Source organism: Anomaloglossus baeobatrachus, chromosome 1 (assembly GCF_048569485.1).
Source record: "Anomaloglossus baeobatrachus isolate aAnoBae1 chromosome 1, aAnoBae1.hap1, whole genome shotgun sequence".
In the NCBI taxonomy this organism is placed as follows: domain Eukaryota; kingdom Metazoa; phylum Chordata; class Amphibia; order Anura; family Aromobatidae; genus Anomaloglossus; species Anomaloglossus baeobatrachus.
The window spans coordinates 885,372,786-885,396,953 of NC_134353.1; the positions used below are offsets into that span (position 1 = coordinate 885,372,786).

At 46.0% G+C, this 24,168-nt stretch overlaps 1 protein-coding gene across 1 annotated transcript in view; it reads right to left on the reverse strand.

Moving 5' to 3' along the window:
• ITGA2 (integrin subunit alpha 2) overlaps positions 1–24,168 on the reverse strand; it is a 227,931-nt gene that overhangs the window by 77,076 nt on the left and 126,687 nt on the right. The window contains exons 5-10 of the mRNA XM_075326643.1: positions 21,526–21,640; positions 17,592–17,719; positions 15,152–15,300; positions 14,921–15,071; positions 9,343–9,508; positions 6,007–6,083 (exon numbers count right to left, since the gene is read on the reverse strand). Coding sequence (XP_075182758.1) covers positions 6,007–6,083; positions 9,343–9,508; positions 14,921–15,071; positions 15,152–15,300; positions 17,592–17,719; positions 21,526–21,640 — 786 coding nt within the window. The remainder of the gene's footprint in view (positions 1–6,006; positions 6,084–9,342; positions 9,509–14,920; positions 15,072–15,151; positions 15,301–17,591; positions 17,720–21,525; positions 21,641–24,168) is intronic.

Sequence of the window (24,168 nt, forward strand, 5' to 3'; positions counted from 1 at the left end):
ACTAGAGCCCTCAAATAATTTTTCTAGATGTTTGGTGAGCACTTTGAACCCCTGGGGGCTTCACAGAAGTTTATAGCGTTGAACCGTGAAAAGAAAAAAAAAATTTTTTTACCACAAAACGGTTGCTTTAACCAGGTAGCTTTTTTTTTCACAAGGGTATCAGGAAAAAATGCACCATAAAATGTATTGTGCATTTTCTCCTGAGTACGCAGATACCTCATATGTGGTGGAAATCACATGTTTGGACACACAGCAGTGCTCGGAAGGCAAGGAGCGCCATTTGAATTTTTGAGTGCAAAATTAGCTGCACCTGTTAGCGGACGCCATGTCGGGTTTGAAGACCCCCTGAGGTGCCTAAACAATGGAGCTCCCCCACAAGTGACCCCATTTTGGAAACTAGAGCCCTCAAATAATTCTTCTAGATGTTTGGTGAGCACTTTGAACACCTGGGGGCTTCACAGAAGTTTATAGCGTTGAGCCGTGAAAAGAAAAACATTTTTTTTTACCACAAAACGGTTGCTTCAACTAGGTAGCTTTTTTTTTCACAAGGCTATCAGGAAAAAATGCACCATAAAATGTATTGTGCATTTTCTCCTGAGTACGCAGATACCTCATATGTGGTGGAAAGTAATTGTTTGGGCGCATGGCGGGGTTCAGAAGAGAAGGAGCGCCATTTGACAGCAAAATTGGTTGGAATCATTAGCGGACGCCATGTCACGTTTGGAGACCCCCTATGGTGCCTAAACAGTGGAGCTCCCCCACAAGTGACACCATTTTGGAAACTAGAGCCCTCAAATAATTTTTCTAGATGTTTGGTGAGCACTTTGAACACCTGGGGGCTTCACAGAAGTTTATAGCGTTGAGCCGTGAAAAGAAAAATTTTTTTTTTTACCACAAAACGGTTGCTTCAACTAGGCAGCTTTTTTTTTCACAAGGCTATCAGGAAAAAATGCACCATAAAATGTATTGTGCATTTTCTCCTGAGTACGCAGATACCTCATATGTGGTGGAAAGTAATTGTTTGAGCGCATGGCGGGGCTCAGAAGAGAAGGAGCGCCATTTGACTTTTCAAACGCACAGACGCAGTGCACTAATCGGCCGCTGCAGGACGCACGGTCGGATGCGATAAAAAAAAGCGTCGGGGATACGTAACAAAAAAAAATCATGCCAAAAATTGACCATGGATGCAGATACGTTATGTGCATCCCTGATCAGCGCTTGGCGGGATGCACGGACGGATGCGATACAAAAAGCGTCGCAAATACGGAAAAAAGTCACGCCAAAAATTGAGCAGGGATGCCGATCAGTTATCTGCATCCCTAATCAGCGCTTGGCGGGACGCAGGGACGGATGTGATACAAAAAGCGTCGTGAATACGGAAAAAAGTCACGCCAAAAATTGACCATGGATGCCGATCCGTTATGTGCATCCCTGATCAGCGCTTGGCGGGACGCACGGACGGATGCGATACAAAAAGCGTCGGGGATACGGAAAAAAGTCACGCCAAAAATTGACCATGGATGCCGATCCGTTATGTGCATCCCTGATCAGCGCTTGGCGGGACGCACGGACGGATGCGATACAAAAAGCGCCGGGAATACGGAAAAAAGTCACGCCAAAAATTGAGCAGGGATGCCGATCCGTTATCTGCATCCCTGATCAGCGCTTGGCAGGACGCACGGACGGATGAGGTGTAAAAATGGACAGGGGATACGGAAAAAAAAAAAGTTATACTCACAGTACCCAGAGGACTAGCAGGAGGATCACTGACCAGAAGAGCTGCAGAGGAACAGATGGCAGAGAGATGGACAGCTTTACAGGAGCAGCAGGCAGATCAGCAGAATGCCCAGGAAGGACCCAGCGATGGACGCAGATGTGATCAGGCCGGTGAAGACAGGTAAGAGGACGTCGGGGGAGAGCAGAGGGGGAGAGGGGGGGGGTGAGAGCAGAGGGGGGGTTGAGAGCAGAGGGGGGGGGAGCAGAGGGGGAGGGGGTAGAGCAGAGGGGGACACCGGAGAGGGAGCTGAAGAAGCAGAACAGAGATAATGGGGGAGGCAGTCAGATCGCGGGGGGAGCAGATCGGGATGTCGGGGGGGGGGGGGGTTGGGGGTAGCAGATCGCGGGGGGGGCACGGCAGGGGCTATCACGGCAGCGCGCAGGGGCACCACGGGAGCGCGCACGGGCTGCAAAGTGAGCACAGTACTCACGTGCAGCAGCAGCGGTGACATCAACTACGGCGGCGGCGGCAGCATCAGCGGTGGCGTGGTACAACAAGTACCAGCCACTGCACGCTGCAGACATGTTGGGGGAGGGCTCGCAGGCCAGCACAGGCCTGGGGAGGGCGGCCACCGGCAGATCAGACCGCCCCACTGCACACTGATTGGAGCGATTGCGCGTCATAGCACGATCGCTCCAATCAGTGCTGCAGGGGCTGGGGGCGGCATGTTTGAGGTCCACCTATGATATGCTGCAGCAGCTGCGGCATCTCATAGCTGGATCTCACAGGATCGCACTTATTCGGGCATTATTTTTGCTGAAATTAGTGCGATCGATGTGGTTGGTGGTTCAGATTTGAACAGCCAATCACATCGATCGTCGATAGGGGGTGGCGATGCCGCCCCCCCTGGGGTCAAGCAGAGGTCCCCTGCTGTAAGAAACAGCAGGGGACATCATTTGAAAGCCGTTGCTATGGCCACGGCAATCAAATGAAGTTTAGGCCGTAAAATTACGTCCCTGGTCGTTAAGTCACGTTAAAATAGGACGTAATTTTGTGGCCCGCGGTCGTGAAGGGGTTAAATGATGTGTAATAATGAGAAATGACAAAGGGAAAAAGTATTGAACACATGAAGAGAGAGAAGTGCAAAAAGTCATGGAAAGTCATGACACCAGCTGAAATCTAGCAGTTATTAGAAAGCAATCCTGCCACTTAGTGAAAAATAATATCAGCTAGTTCAGCTGATGGCCTATAAAAAGGTCTCATTACCAAAGTGCCACACAAGAAACATCTCATGATGGGTAAAACCAGTGAGCTGTCTCAGAACCTTTGCAACCTTGTTGTTGCAAAACATACTGATGGCATTGGTTACAGAAATATTTCTAAACGACTGAAGGTTCCAGTGAGCACTGTTAGGGCCATAATCCAGAAGTGGAAAGAACATCTTTTCACTACAAACTGGCTATGGCCAGGTGTTCCCTACAAGATTTCAGACAAAGGAGTGAAAAGAATTATCAGAAGAGTTGTCCAAGAGCCAAGAACCAACTGGAGAGCTACCAAAAGACCTGAAATCAGCAGTTATAATTGTATCAAAGAAAACAACAAGTAATGCGCTCAACTTCCTTGACCTATATGCACGCTCACCTAGCTAAACTCCATTGCTGAACAAAAAGCAGGTTCAAACACAATTGAAGGTCCCTCAACAATATTTAGACAGGGAAAATATAGTCTGGTCAGATAAGATTTGAAAATTGAACTCTTTGGATGCCATAATATACACCATGTTTACAGGATAAAAGGCAAAATCACCCCAAAAACACCAACAACAGTGAAGTGTGAAGGCAAACTTCATATAATTGAAGGAAGGAGGAATTGACAAATGTACCTAAACATTCTTGGTACAAATCTGCTGCCATCTACCAGGATGATTAAGATGAAACGAGGGAGGACATTTCAGCAAGACAATGATCCCAAACACACAGCTAAGGAAACTTTAATTGGTTTTACAGAAAGAAGATAAAGCTGCTAGAATGACCGAGCCGATCACCAAACCTGAATCCAATAGAAAATTTATGGAAGAATCAAAAGTTCATAGAAGGAGACCATGGAACCTTCAGGATTTGAAGAGTGTTTGTGTGGAAGAAAGGACCAAAACCACTCCTGAGCAATGCATGCAACAAGCTTCTCCATACAGGAAGCGTCTTGAAGCTTTATCACCAATAAAGGCTTTAAAGTTTTAAATTTTTTCCCTGCGTCATTTCTCATTATTACACTATTATCACTAATTTATTGACATCTATGGTTTGATTGCCTTATCTGTGGGGACTGTATGGGCTGTTACCGACATCTGGTGAGAAATTCATGACAATAGCACCTCAGAAATATATTTACTGACAAATTTGTGACCTGTTCAATATTTATTTCACCCGCTGCTTGAAATATTTTGTATACTTAACATATATCATCATTTATATCCTTGAATATATTGAGTATTGAGCTACTGAAAGTCAATTATATATACTGTGTATATATATATATATATATATATATATATATATATATTATACACATTTAGAGATAGCAATTGTAAAGATATATGTGGTGCTGAGTCACTACTCACGGACTAGCCATGAGGCATGCTAGGAGAGTATGGAAAAGACAGAGGGATTAGACTAAATGGATAGTCATATACCAAGTCCAGGGTGACATAATAGGTCGGAGTGTGTCAAAGATAAAATGAACAATCCAAAAAAGTAGTCAAAATGCAATTGTTAGGTCAGGTCAGCAAGGGATCAGAACATCAGACAAGAGGTACACACGAAGACTGACAAAGGTCTGAACATATGTCACACACAGACTTGGGGAAGATCTGGTGTGGGATGAGACATAAAACAAACAAGGTTTTCACCACAACAAACAAGGGGTACACCGGGATGCTTTAATAGTGGTAGGCCCAGGAGCTAGTGAGAGGGATAATGGGATACATCCTGCACTCACCTGCAGCTGTACCCTGCACTCTTAAGGCTACTTTACACACTGCGATATCGGTCCCGATATCGCTAGTGTGGGTACCCGCCCCCATCTGTTGCGCGACATGGGCAAATCGCTGCCCGTGCCGCACAACATCGCCCAGACCTGTCACACATACCTGCCCGGCGACGTCACTGTGACCGGCGAACCGCCTCCTTTCTAAGGGGGCGGTCCGTGCGGCGTCACAGCGACGTCACGGAGCGGCCGCCCAATAGCAGCGGAGGGGCGGAGATGAGCGGGACGTAACATCCCGCCCACCTCCTTCCTTCCGCATAGCGGCCGGGAGGCAGGTAAGGAGAGCTTCCTCGTTCCTGCGGCGTCACATACCGATGTGTTCTGCCGCAGGAGCGACGAACTACATCGTTACTGCTGCAGTAACGATAATAGAGAATGGACCCCCATGTCACCGATGAGCGATTTTGCACGTTTTTGCAACGATGCAAAATCGCTCATCGGTGTCACACGCAGCAACATCGCTAATGCGGCCGGATGTGCGTCACAAATTCCATGACCCCAACGACTCCGCATTAGCGATTTCGCAGCGTGTAAAGCCCCCTTTAGTCAGACATTATGCAGCTACAGCACATGTCGCCGAGCAGGATATCTGAAACCCTGAAAGCCCCTGCAATAACCCTGGCTATTGATTTGGCAGGTAAGGATCACTAGTCCCACCACTGCACTAATATAACAAGAAGGGAATGTACAGACAGGGGAAACAACAGAGAATAAAGCCCAGCTTCATGGCTGCAGTCAGACACCAGTTTCATAAGAACTTCCTAGCTCATTGTATCAAAGTCCCAAGATGCAGAAATCAGGTCCAGGCCATATGTATAGCAGTAACGAAGTATATTTTCCATGATTCAATTCAGTATTTGTGATATATTCATTCATTTCTCATCTGAGTGTCACTTCCCAGGACCTTCACCTCTCTCCTTCCTGCAGAGAAATCTTCCCAAATACTACACAAACCCCTGGAGAACTGCCTAGAATAAAGCCATGGGCAAATCTTCCTTCTGAACAATACTCTTGTCTCGACCTTTTGTAAGACCAGGAAATACACTCATGTTATTTTTTTGAAGATTTACTAGCGTATCAATCAGGATTATTGTTAAAATTAGGTAAAGGGAAACACATTGCATGGTGGGAAAATACAAAACTTTATGTTACTGTTTAAGAATCCAACCGGCACATCAGTTGGAGATTGTCACCTCTATGGAGTACAGGTTACATAGACACCCTGGTTACGAGGACTTTCCTCTTACCTTATTTTCAGAATACTGTGCACTAAAGCCAACTTGTGACATTTCCAACTGGAAGGTTTCACCACCTTGTGTTGTACCTACATAGAAGAGAGTATAGATATACTGTAGCATATCTTACACATAGCATATCAGGCACATTGCATATCCACAACATAGCATAATCGGTACATTGCCTATCCATATCCTACATGTACCAAATTATGCCAATGTCTACTAGTTAATAGCTCATTGCAATAGATAACACTTAGAATAATTTGTATTTTTTTGCTTACTGGAAACCAATTTAGTCTTTTGATTGTTCATTTATATTGTTATGTGGCCTGTGTTCTTATCAGAACCCCGAGAGACCCACCCAGCACGGATGAAGGAAGGTGCTGGTCCTGGGCCTCATGGCGTTGCACTCCTTCACTAAGGAGACTGTGTGTGTGGATAGTACCTCAGGTGGGGTGCACGACACTTACTGGTTTCTTCAGGCCAGTGTCCGTCACCCCGCAGCCGATCATCATCATAGACAGGCAGTAACACACGTGACACCAGAGCTCACTTAGACAACCACAAAGTTCACTTTATAATTCACACCATTATGACATGGCCTTCCTTTGTTTCCTTCCTCTTAGTGTGGAGTACTTCCTCTCGATCAGTCACGCTCCGCTGTCTTGGATCTCCTGGGTCTGTATCTCCTTTCTCCTGACTCCGCTCACTTTCATCCAATTCTGGGCCCCGGCGGCTCTCTAGCCGAACGACTTCTCTTTAAGCCCGCTGGGGTGAGACGTAGGCTCTGGACCTATCGAGGATACCCCAGTGTTCCCTGACTGGCCCTAGCACCGAAGCCACATCTTCTCACACTTAAACCCTATTCTAGAGTGGCTCTTCTTGAGACCTCCAAACCATCCTCTTTTCCGAATCTGTCACTTCCCCTTTAACCCTATGTCTCCCATGCCGTCACTTTCCCACTAGGTGGTGCCTTTGGGAACAGTCCCTCTCTACTGTATCTGGAACCTGCACCCAGCCAGCAGCATAACATATCAACATTTGCAATTAGCATAACACATAGAACACATGAGATAAAAAATGCAGGCGCAGGTCCACCTTCTACACCAAAGGTTTGGGGTCAGCAGAATAATAAGCTCAAAGTAATTTTGAGAAAAGGAAGGCGGTCCTCTAGTATGCATGTGCAGTCTGATGGGAGTCTTCTTATCGGTATCTCTTGGACTGAAATGTTATTGTGAAGTAATCCCCATATCTCAGCTTCTGGTTGGGGTTACGTGGGCATATAAAAAAATTGGTTCAATTTTTATCCAGAAAAGTCAATTTTTTCTCTCATCCGTGTGCTGTCCATATGCAATCTGCTTCTTTTCTCAGGAGCTATTATCCATTTACAAAACTATTTACAGTTTCCTATGTTACAGAAAGATAATGCATCCATAACAATGTAATGTCATACTGTGGCATCCATTTTTTTCTTGCACCCATAGACATGAATGGGGGAGTCTCGTCTGATTTAAGCGTCAAATTTCAGCACACTGCATTTTTTTTCTCATGCAAAATTGGTATGAAAAAAATGTTCATCGGTGCTGCCCCATTAAATAACATTGGTCCAAGTGCAATCTGATAAAAAAAAAATCAGATAGCAGTCATTCGAGATCGTGTGACCCTAGGCTTAGATGCCTGTGATTGCCACCACTGGGATGGGAGTGACTATAAACTTACTCCTGACATTTTAAGGATTCAGTGGAGTTACCGTCTAATTAGGTACAAAGAGCCACATTCATTCAAGATGATACGTAATCATCTACCTTATATACTCGAGTATAAAGGCCGCTTTACACGCAACTAAGTCGCTAAGGAGATGTCGTTGGGGTCACGGAATTCGTGACGCACATCCGGCCTCGTTAGCGACGTTGTTGCGTGTGACACGCTAACGATGCAAAATACTCACCTAATCGTTGATCATTGACACGTTGTTCCTTTCCCAAATATCGTTGCTGCTTTGGGATGCAGGTTGTTCATCGTTCCTGCAGCAGCACATATCGCTACATGTGACACCGCAGGAACGAGGAACAACATCGTACCTGCGGCCGCCGGCAATGAGGAAGGAAGGAGGTGGGCGGGATGTTTCGGCTGCTCATCTCTGCCCCTCCGTTTCTATTGGGCGACCGCTTTGTGACACCGCTGTGACGCTGAACGAACCTCCCCTTTAAAGGAGAGATTGTTCGGCGGCCACAGCGACGTCGGTGAACAGGTAAGAGCGTGTGACGCTGCCGTAGCGATATTGTTCGCTATGGCAGAGATCACCCCGTTACGCGCCACCAATGTGGGCGAGTGCTACCGCTGGCGATATCGCTAGCGATATCGCAGCGTGTAAAACCCGCTTAAGCCAAGTTTTTCAGCCCTTTTTTATGCCGAAAATGCCCCTTCCTCGGGTTATACTCCAATGAGATTTCGACAAAAAATTATTCTCACCTGTCCTCCGTTCCTGTGGTATCCTCCTACCTGCTTCTTGCGGACTGCGCACACATAGACTCCTCAGTGATCGCGGCTGGTGCAGTCATCGCTTTATTGCAGTGGAATGGTTTGTACCGCCGCAAAGCATTCAACTGCAGTAAATCGCTGATGACAGCGGTGGCCCAGTGCACCATACACAATCATGGAGGGATCTATGTGCCTGCAGTCTGAAAGAAGCAGGTAAGTGGACACTGCAGGAATGGAGGACAGTTGAGAATAATTTTTTGTGCGTGTGTGTGAACAATGGCATAAGAAGAGACAAGAAGAAGTGGACTAGAATGAGGACATTACTAAATGATGGGCACATTACTGCAGGGTACAAGGATGGGTCACTACAGGATAGGTCATATTACTACAAGGGAACCAGGCTGTTACACATTACTACAAGGGTAGGGACAAGGATGGGCACATTACTACAGGGCACAAGGATGGGCACATTACTACAGGGCACAAGGATGGGCACATTACTACAGGGCACAAAGATGGGCACATTACTACAAGGGGGAGAAAAGGATGGGCACATTACTACAAGGGGGACAAGGATGGGCACATTACTACTAGGAGGGGACAAGAATGGGCACGTTACATTTTATTGGTATCTATTTTTATTTTTGAAATTTACCAGTAACTGCTGCATTTCCCACCCTCGGCTTATGCTCAAGTCAATACATTTTCCCATTTTTTTGTGATAAAATTAGGTGCCACAGATTATACTAAGATCGGCTTATACTCGAGTATATATGGTAATTATCCAAATATATACAGTAAGTCTATTTTGCACATCAGAATATCACTGTGTACATGTATATACATTTTTAAACATAACTTTACCTTCAATACTAAAGATCCTCTCTCCCAGGGTCCCAGCTTGATCAAGCAATGCTACTTCATCTGACACATTGAAGAAAAATCTCTCCTTGGGATCACTTGTGATGGCTTTGATTTCGCTGATCAGGTTCTTACTGTCGATACTGTATCTATTGTAATAACCCAAAACCTAAAAGGAAACAAAGCCATTTAAAGGGGGTTTCCATTACTCAAATTTAATGTTAGGGGCCACTTTTAGCTGCAGCTTGCAAATGCTGAGGTGGGACCTGAAGTGATGAGCCAGGGAGGCCTCTGGCTGTGTAGTCGTGGCAGCAGTGAATTCAAGGCACACCCCTGGCTCCATCACTCCTTCAATGTTGGGGACTAGCTTGGTGGGGCAGAATGTGGTCGTGTTGTCGTCGATAGCGGCACAAATAGTCTTCAGGCCAGATGTGATGCAAATAAAAGACATATTTATTGACACTCTTGACACACGCAGTTCCGGCTGTTGCAAACAAGTAAAACTTTCTGGGCTGGGGGACAACCTGCCCTGACAAATCCTCCCGTGGGGCTGTGCCCTGATTACTCCGCTTCACCGGGCTCCCACTGTCGGTTACACACACCCCGGACCCACACCGGTTGCTTCACTCACGAGGATCCGTCACCTCCTTTCTCTCCGGCGTCCCCTTTTCATTCAGCCCCCACACTCTGCCCCTAGATCTTCACCCTCTCGCGTCCCGGATCCAACAACCTCTCTCTCACACATACACACTCTCTTCCCCCTGGTTTCTGCCGGCTCCTCCTCTCCCTGTGGTGACAGCCGTCCCAGCCGGCCACTAGGGGGTGCCCTATCACTGCAATACAATACAATATTAAAAATACAACATTTTTATTAACAACATTTCCGGTCCTTTAGTAGGGGTTATGAGCACCCACTACATGCCTCCCCTCTTAAAATCCGAGCCTCCCGGCACGGCTCTTCTTTAAAACACACATAACATAAGAAAACCTTTAGTCCGGTTCACACCAACAGAGGCACCAGTTCAGCAGCGCTCCCGATCTTTAGGTGGCGCCCGGAGACGCAGCAGCGCTCTCGGTCTTAAATGGCGCCCGGAGGCTCAACAGCGCTCCCGGTCTTAGGCGGCGCCCGGAGGCTCAACAGCGCTCCCGGTCTTAGATGGCGCCCGGAGGCTCAACAGCGCTCCCGGTCTTAGGTGGCGGGCAACGGGCCCGTAGAACTTTTAACCCTTTGGAACAAGAACTTCTGCCGGTCTAGGAACGATACCGGTCTTCAAACAAGAAATCTGCAGAGATCTATTCCGGAGGCCAGGACCGCTTCCACTCCTCCGCCTGTGCCTGTATGTAGGCTCCCAGAGACTGCCCCGGTTGGCGGCGTATTCTCCGGAATGACACGGGGGCAAAAGGTGGCTCTGCTGACACAGCTTCTTCAGCTCCCGGCGGAGGTGATGGCATCGCTACCCGGGGTGGTTGTGGCGCGGGTTGCGGCACATCCAAGACTATGACCGGTCTGTTGGTCACACTCTGATTCACCGCTACCACCGGGGTAACCTTCTCCGGGTCAGCGGTCGGGCCAGATGGTACTTCCGGTACAGCTGCCAAGGTGCGCTTGGAATGAGAGGGCGCGGTCAGTACCGGTTTTGGGTGGCTCCGGCGCCGTTCCTGTTGCTCCTCCCACTCCAGCTCTTGTTGCCACTGGGCCGCTTCCCGGGCAGTCGGCATTCGAGTGACCCCCACCGCAAACAGGCCACGACTCCTCGCATCGGGCAAGAATTGCACCCTCTCCCCCGGGTAGAGCGTGTGGAGACGTTTCGGCAGCCCCTCTACGTCCAGGTGGACCCGGTTGTAAAAGTAATCGTCCCCGGTGTCTGCTTCGCGAATAAACCCGTAGCCCTCCTGCTGATTGAACTTCACCACTATGCCAGTGGTGAATTGCAGGGCCAGCTCCTCACCGCCGGGACCGGACAACATTTCCCGGACGATGGTTTCGGCCAGCAGGCGTTCTCGGACAGGGTCGGGTACCAGGGACGGAGCTCTGGGGTGCGGTACGGGGGACGGGACGATTACCGGATCCCAAACGAAGCCCAGGTGGTCTTCCTCCAGCCGCTCGGCAAGCACTTCGGCCGGCTCCCCAGATGGGACAGAAGGTATGGCGGCGGTGGCGCCAGGCTGTGGTGTCTCCCAAGGGGAATACGTAATCCCCGGAATCCGGTCTCTCACTGGTGGCTGGGTGGCATACGTTGCCCGTACTTCCGTAATCGTACCTCCGGTCTTCGCATCCCAAGTGGTCTTCCAGGTCACCTTCTCGGGACGCGTGGAACCTCCCGGTCCAGTCGGAAGGTCCACTAGAGATGCCTCGCTTGCGGCAGCAAACTTGGGACGCCCCCGGCCTAGGCTGACCAGAGCCATGGTGGTGGCAAGTTCTTCTGGTTGTCCGGAAGTCTCCATCGCTGTCTCCGATCGTTGTCCTAACAATGGCGGCGGCGTCAAAGCTGAGACTGAGGAGAGTGGAGGCGGGCCTTTGTTTCCCGCTCTTAAACGGATCCCTCCCCCAGCCTCACGCATCATCTTGACTCCTCTGCGGCGGTACTTCTTTTTCTTCCGAACACCGCCCACTTCGTATGTCTTCCTCAATGCCCTGGGACTGGCGCCTCCCCTCTTTGGGCGGAGTACTCTGTACCTCTTCGTCGGCACCGGCCAGCCCCAGGCTCTTCTTTTGGCGCCAATTCTTCGCGCCTTTTCTTCCTCAACTTCACAGACGGCGGCCATCTTGCCGCCATCTTGTGCCCGGTCCAACGCCTTGGGCACTTCTTCCTCCCACCATGGGACTGGAAATCTTCTCTCATAGCCCGGATACGGTGCACTCGGCACCACTTGATCTCCGGCTTCTTGGGTTCCTGGCAGGGGAATCGCATCCTGCCGACTACGCCACATGAAGTGATGAGCCAGGGAGGCCTCTGGCTGTGTAGTCGTGGCAGCAGTGAATTCAAGGCACACCCCTGGCTCCATCACTCCTTCAATGTTGGGGACTAGCTTGGTGGGGCAGAATGTGGTCGTGTTGTCGTCGATAGCGGCACAAATAGTCTTCAGGCCAGATGTGATGCAAATAAAAGACATATTTATTGACACTCTTGACACACGCAGTTCTGGCTGTTGCAAACAAGTAAAACTTCCTGGGCTGGGGGACAACCTGCCCTGACAAATCCTCCCGTGGGGCTGTGCCCTGATTACTCCGCTTCACCGGGCTCCCACTGTCGGTTACACACACCCCGGACCCACACCGGTTGCTTCACTCATGAGGATCCGTCACCTCCTTTCTCTCCGGCGTCCCCTTTTCATTCAGCCCCCACACTCTGCCCCTAGATCTTCACCCTGTCGCGTCCCAGATCCAACAACCTCTCTCTCACACATACACACTCTCTTCCCCCTGGTTTCTGCCGGCTCCTCCTCTCCCTGTGGTGACAGCCGTCCCACCCGGCCACTAGGGGGTGCCCTATCACTGCAATACAATACAATATTAAAAATATAGGATTTTTTATCTTAACCCACAATGGGTTCATTTGAGAATAACTTTTAATAATGTGATCTATGTGTAAGATTATATCACTCCAGAACTCCACAAACTCCAGATATCTAGGTAAATTCCACTTTTCTTACTGGTCACAAATATAATACATTTTTCAAGACTGGTTAAATTACTAGAGACATGTCCTTTCATAATTTTGTTCTTAGCTTAAAGGGGTTGTCCACGAACAAAGTAAATTTTAATTAATAGATCTTTGAATAATAACTTGCACAATTAGATCTTTTAAAAAAGTTCCAGTGCTGAGATAATCTCATGACTGTGTATCTGCTGTGTACTGTGTAATGGTTGTGTCTGACCATGCAAAGCAGCTCCAGATTATGGTTGGCACATACCATTTCTCCTGGCCAGGGGAGCAAACATGTCATTTATGATAAGTGAGTGCACAGGCGAAACAGCAGGGGTTCTTAGGTGCTGTCTGAGGAAATACATTTCCCTGCCTGTTTTATCACAGGAGTGAGTGTTTCTGCTGCATCTCCAGCTCTGAGCTTAATATATATTATGTCAGTGACATAGCAGCTCAGGTGGCCTCTAAACTTATATGTTACTGATTTCATTTATGATGAGGTCACATGGCTGATTACATGATAGAAATACTCACTCCTGTGATACAACAAATAGGGAAGTGTATTACCTTAGAAAGCCACAGCTGTGAGTCCTTGCTACAGTAAGTCTTGTCTATATACACAATTATCATAAGTGACTTATCCTTCTCTCCCTGGCCAGGAGCTGTTTTATTTGACAATCATGACCTGGAGCAGCTCTATAAGAACAAAAACAGCACACATTATATTATTCCTAGAGAATTGTGTGGGGGAGAGGCATGTTAAGATGAACTGTACTTGACAACTCTGAAAAAGTTTTGTGGGAAAATGTTTTCCAGAGCAGTGGCCCCTTTTATATAGAGCGGCCCTTGCCATCTTCTTTCCCACCCCCTCCCTATGTGCCTGGATTTCGGGGCTCACTGAAGACAAAGCATCCTGGCACCAAGCACAGGAAATCTTGGGTCCTCTAGTCCAGTCTTAGATTTCATATGTGGACTTTTGCTCAGAGAGGGACACACTGATTTAAACTACTGTTGAGTGAGTAGTTGACTATTTATACTCTCTATGCTGTTAGCGAGTACTGTCCACTACTCGCATATTCGTTATGAGTAGCAGGCGCAATGTAAGTCAATGGGGACATAATGGCTAAGTAGCGAGTAACCCGAAACCCGTACTTTTCGTGCGATTGGCAAATAGTACGGCTTTGGGGTTACTCGCTACTTAGCGAGTATTTCCCACTTACTTACATTGTACCCGCTACTCGTAACGAAAATGCGAGTAGCGGACAGTACTCGCTAACAGCATAGCAAGTACAAATAGTTAACTACTTGCTCAACACTAATTTAGACTCTTGTCCTTTTGCATTATTAGGACATATGAATGCTACGGTGGCTCCTCTTTCATTGGCCGAGATATGAGATTACAGATGTTTCGGAGAAACACTTTATCTTAGGAACTCAGAAACTTTAAAGGTATCAAATATCAAATTCTTATGTTAAATGTATTTTTTTTATTTTTGACAATTTTTTATGTCACAATCTACGTTAAAACAAAATAAAAATCTTTTCTTTTCAGTAGTTTCATTATCACCACAGGCAGGATTACAAGCATAGGTAAACTTCTTTATACAGGAGATAACACATGATTCCCCATGCACATTAGGTAATATCACAGCTCACCTCCTACCCCCACCCTTCACAAAGGACTTTGCACATGCTTATTAGATTCATTAATAAAAAAAGATAGAACCTCAGTCTTTTCTTTGCAGCTAATGTAAATGTGTAATTCCTGAAAGAACAGGAACTAGAATAGTCGCTGTTGCAGTGTAACAACTGCAAGATCATGATATGAAAAATAAAACATATGACAAAAAAACTTGATGTAAACAATATGTAATGTTCTGATGATACATTCCCTTTAAAGATAGAACAAGACCATAAAATTAGGAATTACTTACCGCAATGCCAAATCGTGTAATCTTATCTTGCTCACAGCGGGAGATGACTTCTTTTAGTAATGCATTGTCATGAGATTCACCATCAGTGATGACCACCATCACCTTGTTGGCATTTGGCCGACCTCCATAGGCAGCAGAGAAAGCATATTGCCTGTTGTGGATGAAGAACGATGATTTATTAACTGGTCAACCCAAATTGGATCACTATAAACCCCTGTGTTAACATCCTACCTGGTATAGTCAATTGCCTTGAAAGTGTTGGTCTGATCGCCTCCCATCTGATTGATGCCCGATATCGCACTTCTCATGGTTTCTTTATCTTTGTAGGTGTTCATTCTAAACATGATGTCGGGATAGTTCCCATACTGTATGAGACTCACCTTTAGATAAAAATAGTCAGGTTATCAAAAGTTCAGAAATAAATGGGCCTGATACATAATTTGGAGGCAACTGGTGACTGTGCTAAATTCTTGGAGATCTCATGTCATCTTCCACCAACTGCAACTATGTGGGCAGAAATGGGGCGGGGCGAGGGTGTAATGACCGCAACTCATCAAATCCATGATGAGCGTTGGCTTTTGCTATTCCACAAATCTTACTCCAGCAGGGCCTGGATTAAGACTTATGGTGAGGCATACACGGAGGCTGCACCACTTCTTAGATGGCCCTGATTCATGAAGAGGCATATTAATCGGGAGCATCTAACTCCAGCATGGCCACTCATCGAGACTGGGGTGAACAATGCCAGTCTTGATGTATTTGACTCATTATGTATAAAGAGAGCATGCCACAGATCCCGCCAGCTTAACTAAAGTCTAAATGTAAAGAGATTGTCCAGCATCATTGACATCTGAGTTGAGCGGTAGCAATGATGTTATGACCCCACACTCCTGTTGAGACACGTACACAATCGGCAAATATCCTATATTAATGAAAAGGAGAAGAGCATGATATCTGCCAGTCATGCTTGCATTTCGGTAGGTGAGTATTGTCATAACTAGCGGTGAGCTAGCACTAAAATACTTGAGCGTTCATTACTCGAATCGAGTCGGTGGATTTTTTTATAATAATAAATTGGTGAATGTGGGATAGTGTGGGGGGAGTCTTTACTCAAATAGAACTATTTTTCCCTGTGTGTGGGTTTGTTTTCACTGTACACTTACTGGGTTAGTAATGGGGGTGTCAAATACACACCTCTGCATTACTAACCCCTGGGCTTGATGACAATTCACAGCTGACCTCAACATCTCAAAAATATTACCCCGATTGCTCTGGTGCGTTGGTGTGAAGTGCCAGAATTGGCCCCAACTAATAGATGTGCTATTTCTTGGGTGTTATTTTTAGGCTTGGAAGGGCCAAATAACCATGAACCTTCCCAACCTGATAATAACAGCCCGCAGCCGTCTGCTTTATCTTGGTTGGTTATTAAAAATAGGGGGGACCCCACGTTGTTTTTTAAAATTTATTTATTTAATAGGTTAAACAAGGCTAAAAACATCATTTAGTGCCATATGAAAGGCACTGAAGGGTTCAAGTGTACAAACCCTGCCGTATTCTAAGCTCTTGTTCTGACATCAACTCTCACTGAACTGCTTCTAGAGGACAGTGTCCCTAGCATCGCGATCCTGGGTCTCATAAAATCTGATGATACAATGCAGCCGACCGATCACTGTAATGCCAGTAGTCAACATGGCTATGGTATTGCCATAATTGGAAGGCAATCCTTGCATGTTTAGTGGCTGAAAACAGCCACGAAACATGTGGGGTGGGGACTTGGGAATGGCGGAGCACCCGCGATACTCAATTGAGAAATGAGATTACCTGTGCCCTGGGAAGCTCGATTGAGTATCAAGCAGTGCCGAGTACTCTCGTTCATCACTAGTCATAACATCATTGGCACCGCTCACCCGATGCAGCAGTGCGTAGCACCAGACAACCCAAATTTTCAAACCAATTTTTTTCATATTTGCAAATTTGTTTTTCTTCCCCTTCTTCCAAAAGCCACAACTTTTTTTTCTACCACAATGGCAACTGTTCACTATATCATGTTATGTACTGAAAAATGGGGAAAAAATTCCCAAGTGTGGTGAAAAAAAATAAGATCAGCAATCGTTATTTGGGTTTCCTATTTAAGGCATTCATTGTGAAGTAAAAATGACCTGGCGACATGATTCTCCAGGTCAGTATGATTATGCGATACCAAACGTGTATATATATTTTTTATTCCACTTATGGCTTAAAAAAATTTTGAACTTTGGTTGGAAAAAAAAATTAAAATTGGGCTTGTCACCATTTGCAAGGAACACATAACTTTTTTATTTTTTTCCACAACTGAATTGTAAAAAGGGGCTTTTTTTAGTGCTTGCTGTGGTTTATTGTTCTACTTTTGGATACACCTGATGTTTTTATTGCTTTTTTAAATTTTTACACTTTTGTTTTCACGATTTTGATGTAATGGTTTAAATTACGTTATATGTTCATGGAAACCCATCAGCACTCTGTGGGTGAAGTGGGGTGGAGGTGATGGATGCCAAACAAATGCACCACCTAGAAGGCTGGCTTCATCGATTGACAAGGGTCAAACAGCAATGACTGGAGCTTGCTTCTACAGCTATGGTGCCAAAAACATTTTCAGTTCATACTGTCTTCTGTTCTCTTCACGTAACAATACCTGAGTCTTTGTTGGTCCGATGTCTAAGCCCTCTACAAATTTTTCCAAGAAATTCCGAACGGCTGACCATGGGTAAATACTGTTTGAACCATCACACACAATAGCAATGTCGATATATGAGGAACAGGCTAAAAGAAAAAACAATCCTATTAAATATAAAAAAATTATATGTTTAAAAAAGTCATGGCCGAAAGTGTTAGCATCCCATCCTTGAAATTGTTCCAGAAAGTATTCCTCACAGAAAATTATTGCATTTAAATGTTTTGTTATAGACATGTTTATTTCCTTTGTGTGTATTGGAACAACACAAAAAAAGAGAAAGAAAGGCAAATTAGACATAAATTCATACAAAACACCAAAATTGTTGGCACTTTTCCAAAATTGTGGGTAAACAACTTGCAAGTAATAGGTTTGGGCGATATGAAAATCACACCTCCATAAAGATAAAAAGGGGAGAAGTTGACTCAATCATTGCATTGCGTGTCTGTGTGTGTCACACTAAGCATGGAGAACAAAAAAAGAGTAGAAAACAACTGTCTGAGGACTTCAGAATTAGAATTGTTGAAAAATATCAATAATCTCAAGGTTACATCTCTAGATATCTTGATGTTTCTTTGTCCAAGCCTATAAAGAAAAAAAACACAGTACCTACAGTCAAATATGGTGGAGGTTCAAGATGTTTTGAGGTTGCTTTGCTGCTTCTGGCGATGGGTGCCTTGACTGTGTGCAAGGCATCATGCAATGAGAAGATTACCAAAGGATTTTTGCATCCTAGATCATGGGTCTTCCAGAAGGACAATGGAGACTTCTGAAGGGGCATCAATGAGTCCGGATATAAATTCCATTGACACCTGTGGAGAGAACTTAGAATTGCTGCTGGGAGAAGACGCCTTCATATATGAGGGACCTGGATTAGTTTATAAAGAAGAGTCCAAAATTCCAGGTGAGAGCGTAAAGCTTGTGGACAGTTATAGGAAGCGATTGATTGCAGTTATTTATCCCAAATAGTGGATAGTCAAATATTAAGTTGTGGATGCCAAAAATGTTCTCTTGTCCATATTGGGAGTTTTGTGTGAAATGATGTCCAATTTGCTTTTTTTCCTCCTTTTTTTGTGCTGCTCTGATACACACAAAGGAAATAAATGTGTGTATAAGAAAACGTGTAACTGCAATAATTTTCTGGTAGAAACGCTTCATTTTCAGAAACAATTTTAAGGCTGCCAACACTTTCGTCCATGATTGTATATGCATACATTATATAAAAACTTTTCTTTTACAAATAAGCACAAATAATAATGGTAAAAATATTATAAATGAGCATGATTCTCTTTACTCTTATGGAATAAAATTTTAATATATCTTCTAAAGGTACTGTATACTGTATTATACCGTACTTCTATATATTACAATATATTATGTTGTAGCAGCTAATGGAAAAAATAAAGTTGAATAAATAATAAAAAAACAAAATTAAACATTGCTGAATTATTTGATGTTTTTCAGGCTGTTAAGATTCCCTGCAGATAGGTAGGCTTCCGTGTTTTGTGACAATCACTCATAAGACTGCTCAGGAGTGCGCACCTCTTGAGGCAGAAGTGGGGTAGAAGAGGAATTTAAAGTTTATGGGTTCGTACCCTGCATTGCGTGTGCCCATGCAGGAGGTGAGTGCTTTTATCTCCTACACAGTATTTTGTGTGATTGGTGGAGGTGCTAGTTCGGTGACCCTCACCGATCCATAAAACCCTGCTCAGGAAAATGAAGCGCATGCACGGCGGAGTATGGACCCGCAGACTTTCTTCTGTGCTGATACTTTGCTCCTGATTCCTGAGTGGCGCAACCAATCTACTGGGAATTTAAGGGCCTACAAAGTATTAAGTTTGGCTACACTTTAATGGGAACCTTCTTGATTTACATTGCATATCAGAGGTGATGTTGTCGTGCAGCAGAGCCTCTGTCTTCACTGTTAATCACGACGCGGGGATCCACCATAAGAGTATCTACACACATTCTATAGATTTGGTGCAGAAATTTTCTGCATGAAATCTGCACTTTCTGTTAGAAAAACCCACCAAAAAAACGCATGCGTTTTTGATGCATTTTTGGTATGTTTTTTTGGTGCATTATTTTGCCGTGCATTTTTTTTAATGAAGTCAATTGGTGGAAGGGCTAAGAAAAACACAGGAAAAAAACACCCCAACAATTGACATGCTGCAGATTTCTGCAACAAAATCTACACCAAATCTGCAAGGGAAAAAAAAAGCAACGTGAGCACAGCACTTCAGAAATCTCATAGACTTTGCTGGCTTCAGGAGAGGCATGAAGATTTTGGTGTAGATTTGTCAAAAAATGCATCAAAAACTGCATTAAAAAAATGCACTATGTGCACTTAGCCTTAGGAAAAAGTAAATAGGAGGATTGACTGCAAGTGCACCGCTATGCTTATATGCTTACCAGTGCACTTGCAAATCTAATTTGCATATGAATCACAAACTAATTTTGACACAAGGTCAGAGTGGATAGCACTGTGACAGTCATCTGATATAGTGTTTTACGCTGCCCTATAAAGCACTACTTTTGTTAGCGCAGGGGCAGTGAGACTGCTTGGTTCCATTTAACATTATTTGTAAATAGTACATAGTAATAATAGTAAAAAGTAATAATAAACATCAAAATGATTATCATTGTTCATATTGAATAGTGATTTAAAGAGGTTGTCCAGGACTTAAGGCTGCTTTACACACAATTGCACCCGCCCCCGTCATTTGTGCGTCACGGGCAAATCGCTGCCCGTGGTGGACAAAATCGGTAGTGCGCGTCACACATACCTGCCTAACGACGTCGCTGTGGCCGGCGAACAATCTCTTTTCTAAGGGGGCGGTTCGTGCAGCGTCACAGCGACGTCACACGGCAGGCGTCCAATAGAAGCGGAGGGGCGGAGAGCATCCGCATGAAGGTCACTCCCACCTCGTTGCCGGAGGACGAAGGTACGCTGTTCTTCGTCGTTCCCGGGGTGTCACACGTAGCGATGTGTGCTGCCTCAGGAACGACGAACAACCTGCGTCCCAGAAGATCAATGACATTTTGAAAATGAACGACGTGTCAACGATCAACGATGTGGTGAGTATTTTGGATCGTTAGCGGTCGCTCGTACGTGTCACACACAACGACGTCGCTAACGAGGCCGGATGTGCGTCACGAATTTCATGACCCCAGCGACATCTCAGCTCCAGCCAAGTATAACTGACATCGCAGAGGACCATTGCAGCCCTGTACATTGCTTACTGGACGCTGCAGAGTAGCAGTTTATTTACCATTCAAGTTAATGGGGAATTAAGTCCCGTACTCAACAGCGGCTCCTCTTCACCCCATTGTACATCACCTACATCCAGATATTACCGGAGCAGTTTTAGGGGTGATAGGTGCTGGATTCCCACCAATCACAGATAGTTAACCTATCCTGCTCATAGCTCTTCAATTGTTAAGTTCCGCACAACTCCATTAATAATGATGAAAATATCAATATTAATTTTAAGACATAATATTTAATGCCAAACTTGTATATCATTGATTATGAAATGTAATATTAATATCTCTCTGACGATATAATTAAAGAGGTTGTCACCTTTTAACAAACTTTAGCCTACAGGGTTAGTTATATGGAAAATAACACAATTAGATTTGCTTACCCTCCTCCGGTCCACCACTGCATCTATGTCGGCAGAGCTACCGAGGGCAGTGATTGGCTGCAGCGCTGCGTGACATCACTGCTGCAGCCGAACAACAGACTGGGGCAATGGTGGAGACTCAATGCTGGACCCAGGGAGGGTAAGTGAAGCTTAGTGGCTCTATGTTTTTAAAAGCAAACAACCCCTAAGCGCAGTGAAAAATATACAATCATCTTTGAAAATAAACTCAATGCACATGTTTCACTTACTTTGAATAGCTGGAGAAAAGCTTCTTAGTACTTGGAAGGAAGGACTGATGTCAGTGCACACCCCTGTAGCGTAATAAGTCTTTCCACACTGCTGTGCCCATAAGGGGCCACATGTCTGCAAAGAAGAAATAAAAACACTCTGTATGGTAACTGCTGTAGAAACTATCAAGATATCAACAGAATGTTTGTTTTTCAAACATTATAACCCATGCGGTTCAGTAGAGATAAATGCATGTGTAGAGGGTGGACTTGCCCCTGTACTGTTTGTGCCATGTATGTTATGTGTTATACCAACTGTATATGCCAATGTGTTATACTGCTAGCTGGGTGCAGGTTCCAGGTACATGTACAGTTGAACGAGACTGTCACGAAAGGCACCACTTTTTGGTTGGGCTGGGATAGCAGCAGGATGGAAGAGACAGGGTTAAAGTGCTAGTGACGGATGCAGAAAAAGGATGGTTGGGAGGTCTCAAGAGGAGCCAGAGTAGAATAGGGTTCAAGTGTGAGAAGATGTGGTCTCAGTTCTAGAGCCAGCCAGGGAACCCTGAGGTAAGCTCTGTAGGTCCAGGAGCCTATGGCTCACCCCGGTGGGCTTAGACAGTCATCCGGTTAGAGAGACGCCAGGTGTAATACTACTGTATGTTCTGAGGATTTCGATTGCGTTAGGGCAATGACAACAGAGACGAGTTCTTGGTACAAGATGTTATATAATATGTCACCACAGTAGATACACAACGGGAATAAACACAGTAAAACAACACACAAAACGGAGCGAAGGGGATTCCCGGGGCCACGCACCGGACTCCCCCAGGGAGACCACCAGAGCGAACCCCTGTACAGGGACTGTCCGGCAATCAACCCCGGAAGGCCTAAATGTGCGGCAGCCGGTACACAAGGGGCAAGTGGTATAGTCCAGGAGTGTCCGTACGGGATGATTGTCCAGAGTGGTTACGAACCGGGCAGAGTGCTGATCAAAGACGGCAGACGGAGTCCGGGCACAGCTTGAAGAAAACCGGGTATGGTCCAGAGTCGGTCGGTAGAGTTTCAGGAGAATCCAAGGCAATCAGGAAGTAGAAACAGCAAAGCAGGAGCACACAGCAAGCAGTATACTCAGGCACTGGACTGGGCTGAGAGGCGGCCTTTTAAGCAGCTGGACAGGAAGTAGGGCAACAGAACCTTAAACTCCATGTTAACTGAGGGCAAGCTCATTCAAAAGAGAACTGGAAAACCTGGAAACCTGACATTACTCCCCCCCCCAGAGACGGCCTCAGGACGGATCAGGGCCCGGCTTGTCCGGGAACCGTCGATGAAACTGAGCGATCTTCCGGGGTGCCCGAATGTTACCCACCGGTTCCCAGGAATCGTCCTCGGGGGCGTACCCCTGCCAACGTACCAGATATTGAAGCCGACGACGATGGAGCCGGGAGTCAATAATGTCCTCAACCACGAACTGCTCCTCGCCGTCGACCATCACAGGCGGAGGAGGAGGCACAACACGACCACGAAACGTATTAGGGGAGACAGGTTTGAGGAGAGACACATGAAAGACCGGGTGTACCTTTAGATGGTGCGGCAACCGTAGCCGACAGGCCACAGGGCTCACGATCCCGGTGATCTTAAACGGACCGATGAATTTTTGTCCCAGCTTCTGCGAAGGAACACCCAATCTCAGGTTCTTGGTGGATAACCATACAGAGTCCCCTACCTTATACATGGGTGCCGGTTTCCGGTGAGCATCTGCCGACCTCTTGTAACGCTCCTGAGCTGTAGCCACAGTGTCCTTCAGAACCTCCAGATTCTGTCGTAGCTCTGTCAATCTGTCCTCCACCGCAGGCACTGAGACCGCAACCGGTGACCTAGGCAAAATAGTCGGATGGTAACCCAAGTTAGCAAAGAAGGGCGTTACCTTAGTGGAGCTGCTCTGAGTGTTGTTATACGAGAACTCCGCCAACGGAAGCATCTTCAACCAATCGTCCTGCAGATGGCTGACATAACAGCGAAGGTATTGTTCCAGGGTTTGATTCGTCCGTTCGGTTTGCCCATTTGTCTGAGGATGGTATGCAGAAGACAAACAGACATCAATCTGGAGTGCCGTACAAAAGCCCTTCCAGAACCTAGACGTGAACTGCACGCCCCGGTCAGAGATGATCTCGTCTGGTACCCCATGCAATCGGAATACGTTCTGGATAACCAAATCCACTGTCTCTGCGGCTGAGGGAAGACCGGTACACGGAATGAAGTGAGCAGCTTTAGTCAATCGATCCACCACCACTAAGATGGTATTGTGCCCGCCTGAGACTGGCAACTCCACAATAAAATCCATGGAGATAGACCCCCAAGGGCGAGATGGCACGGGTAACGGTTGGAGGAGTCCCGTAGGAGCCACACGAGGGACCTTGCACCGGGCACAAACCACGCATGAGTGGACATAGTCCTTTACATCCTTTAGACAGGTAGGCCACCAGAAAAAACGGCTCAGAAATTCCTGCGTCTTCTGTACCCCCCTATGACCAGCCAACACGGAGTCATGGACCAACTTGAGAACCCGAAGTCTTACGGCCTCAGGGACATAAATGCGTCGCTCTCTCAACCACACACCATTCCGAAGAACAAGAGTTACATCATTCGGGGGGGCAGCAAGAA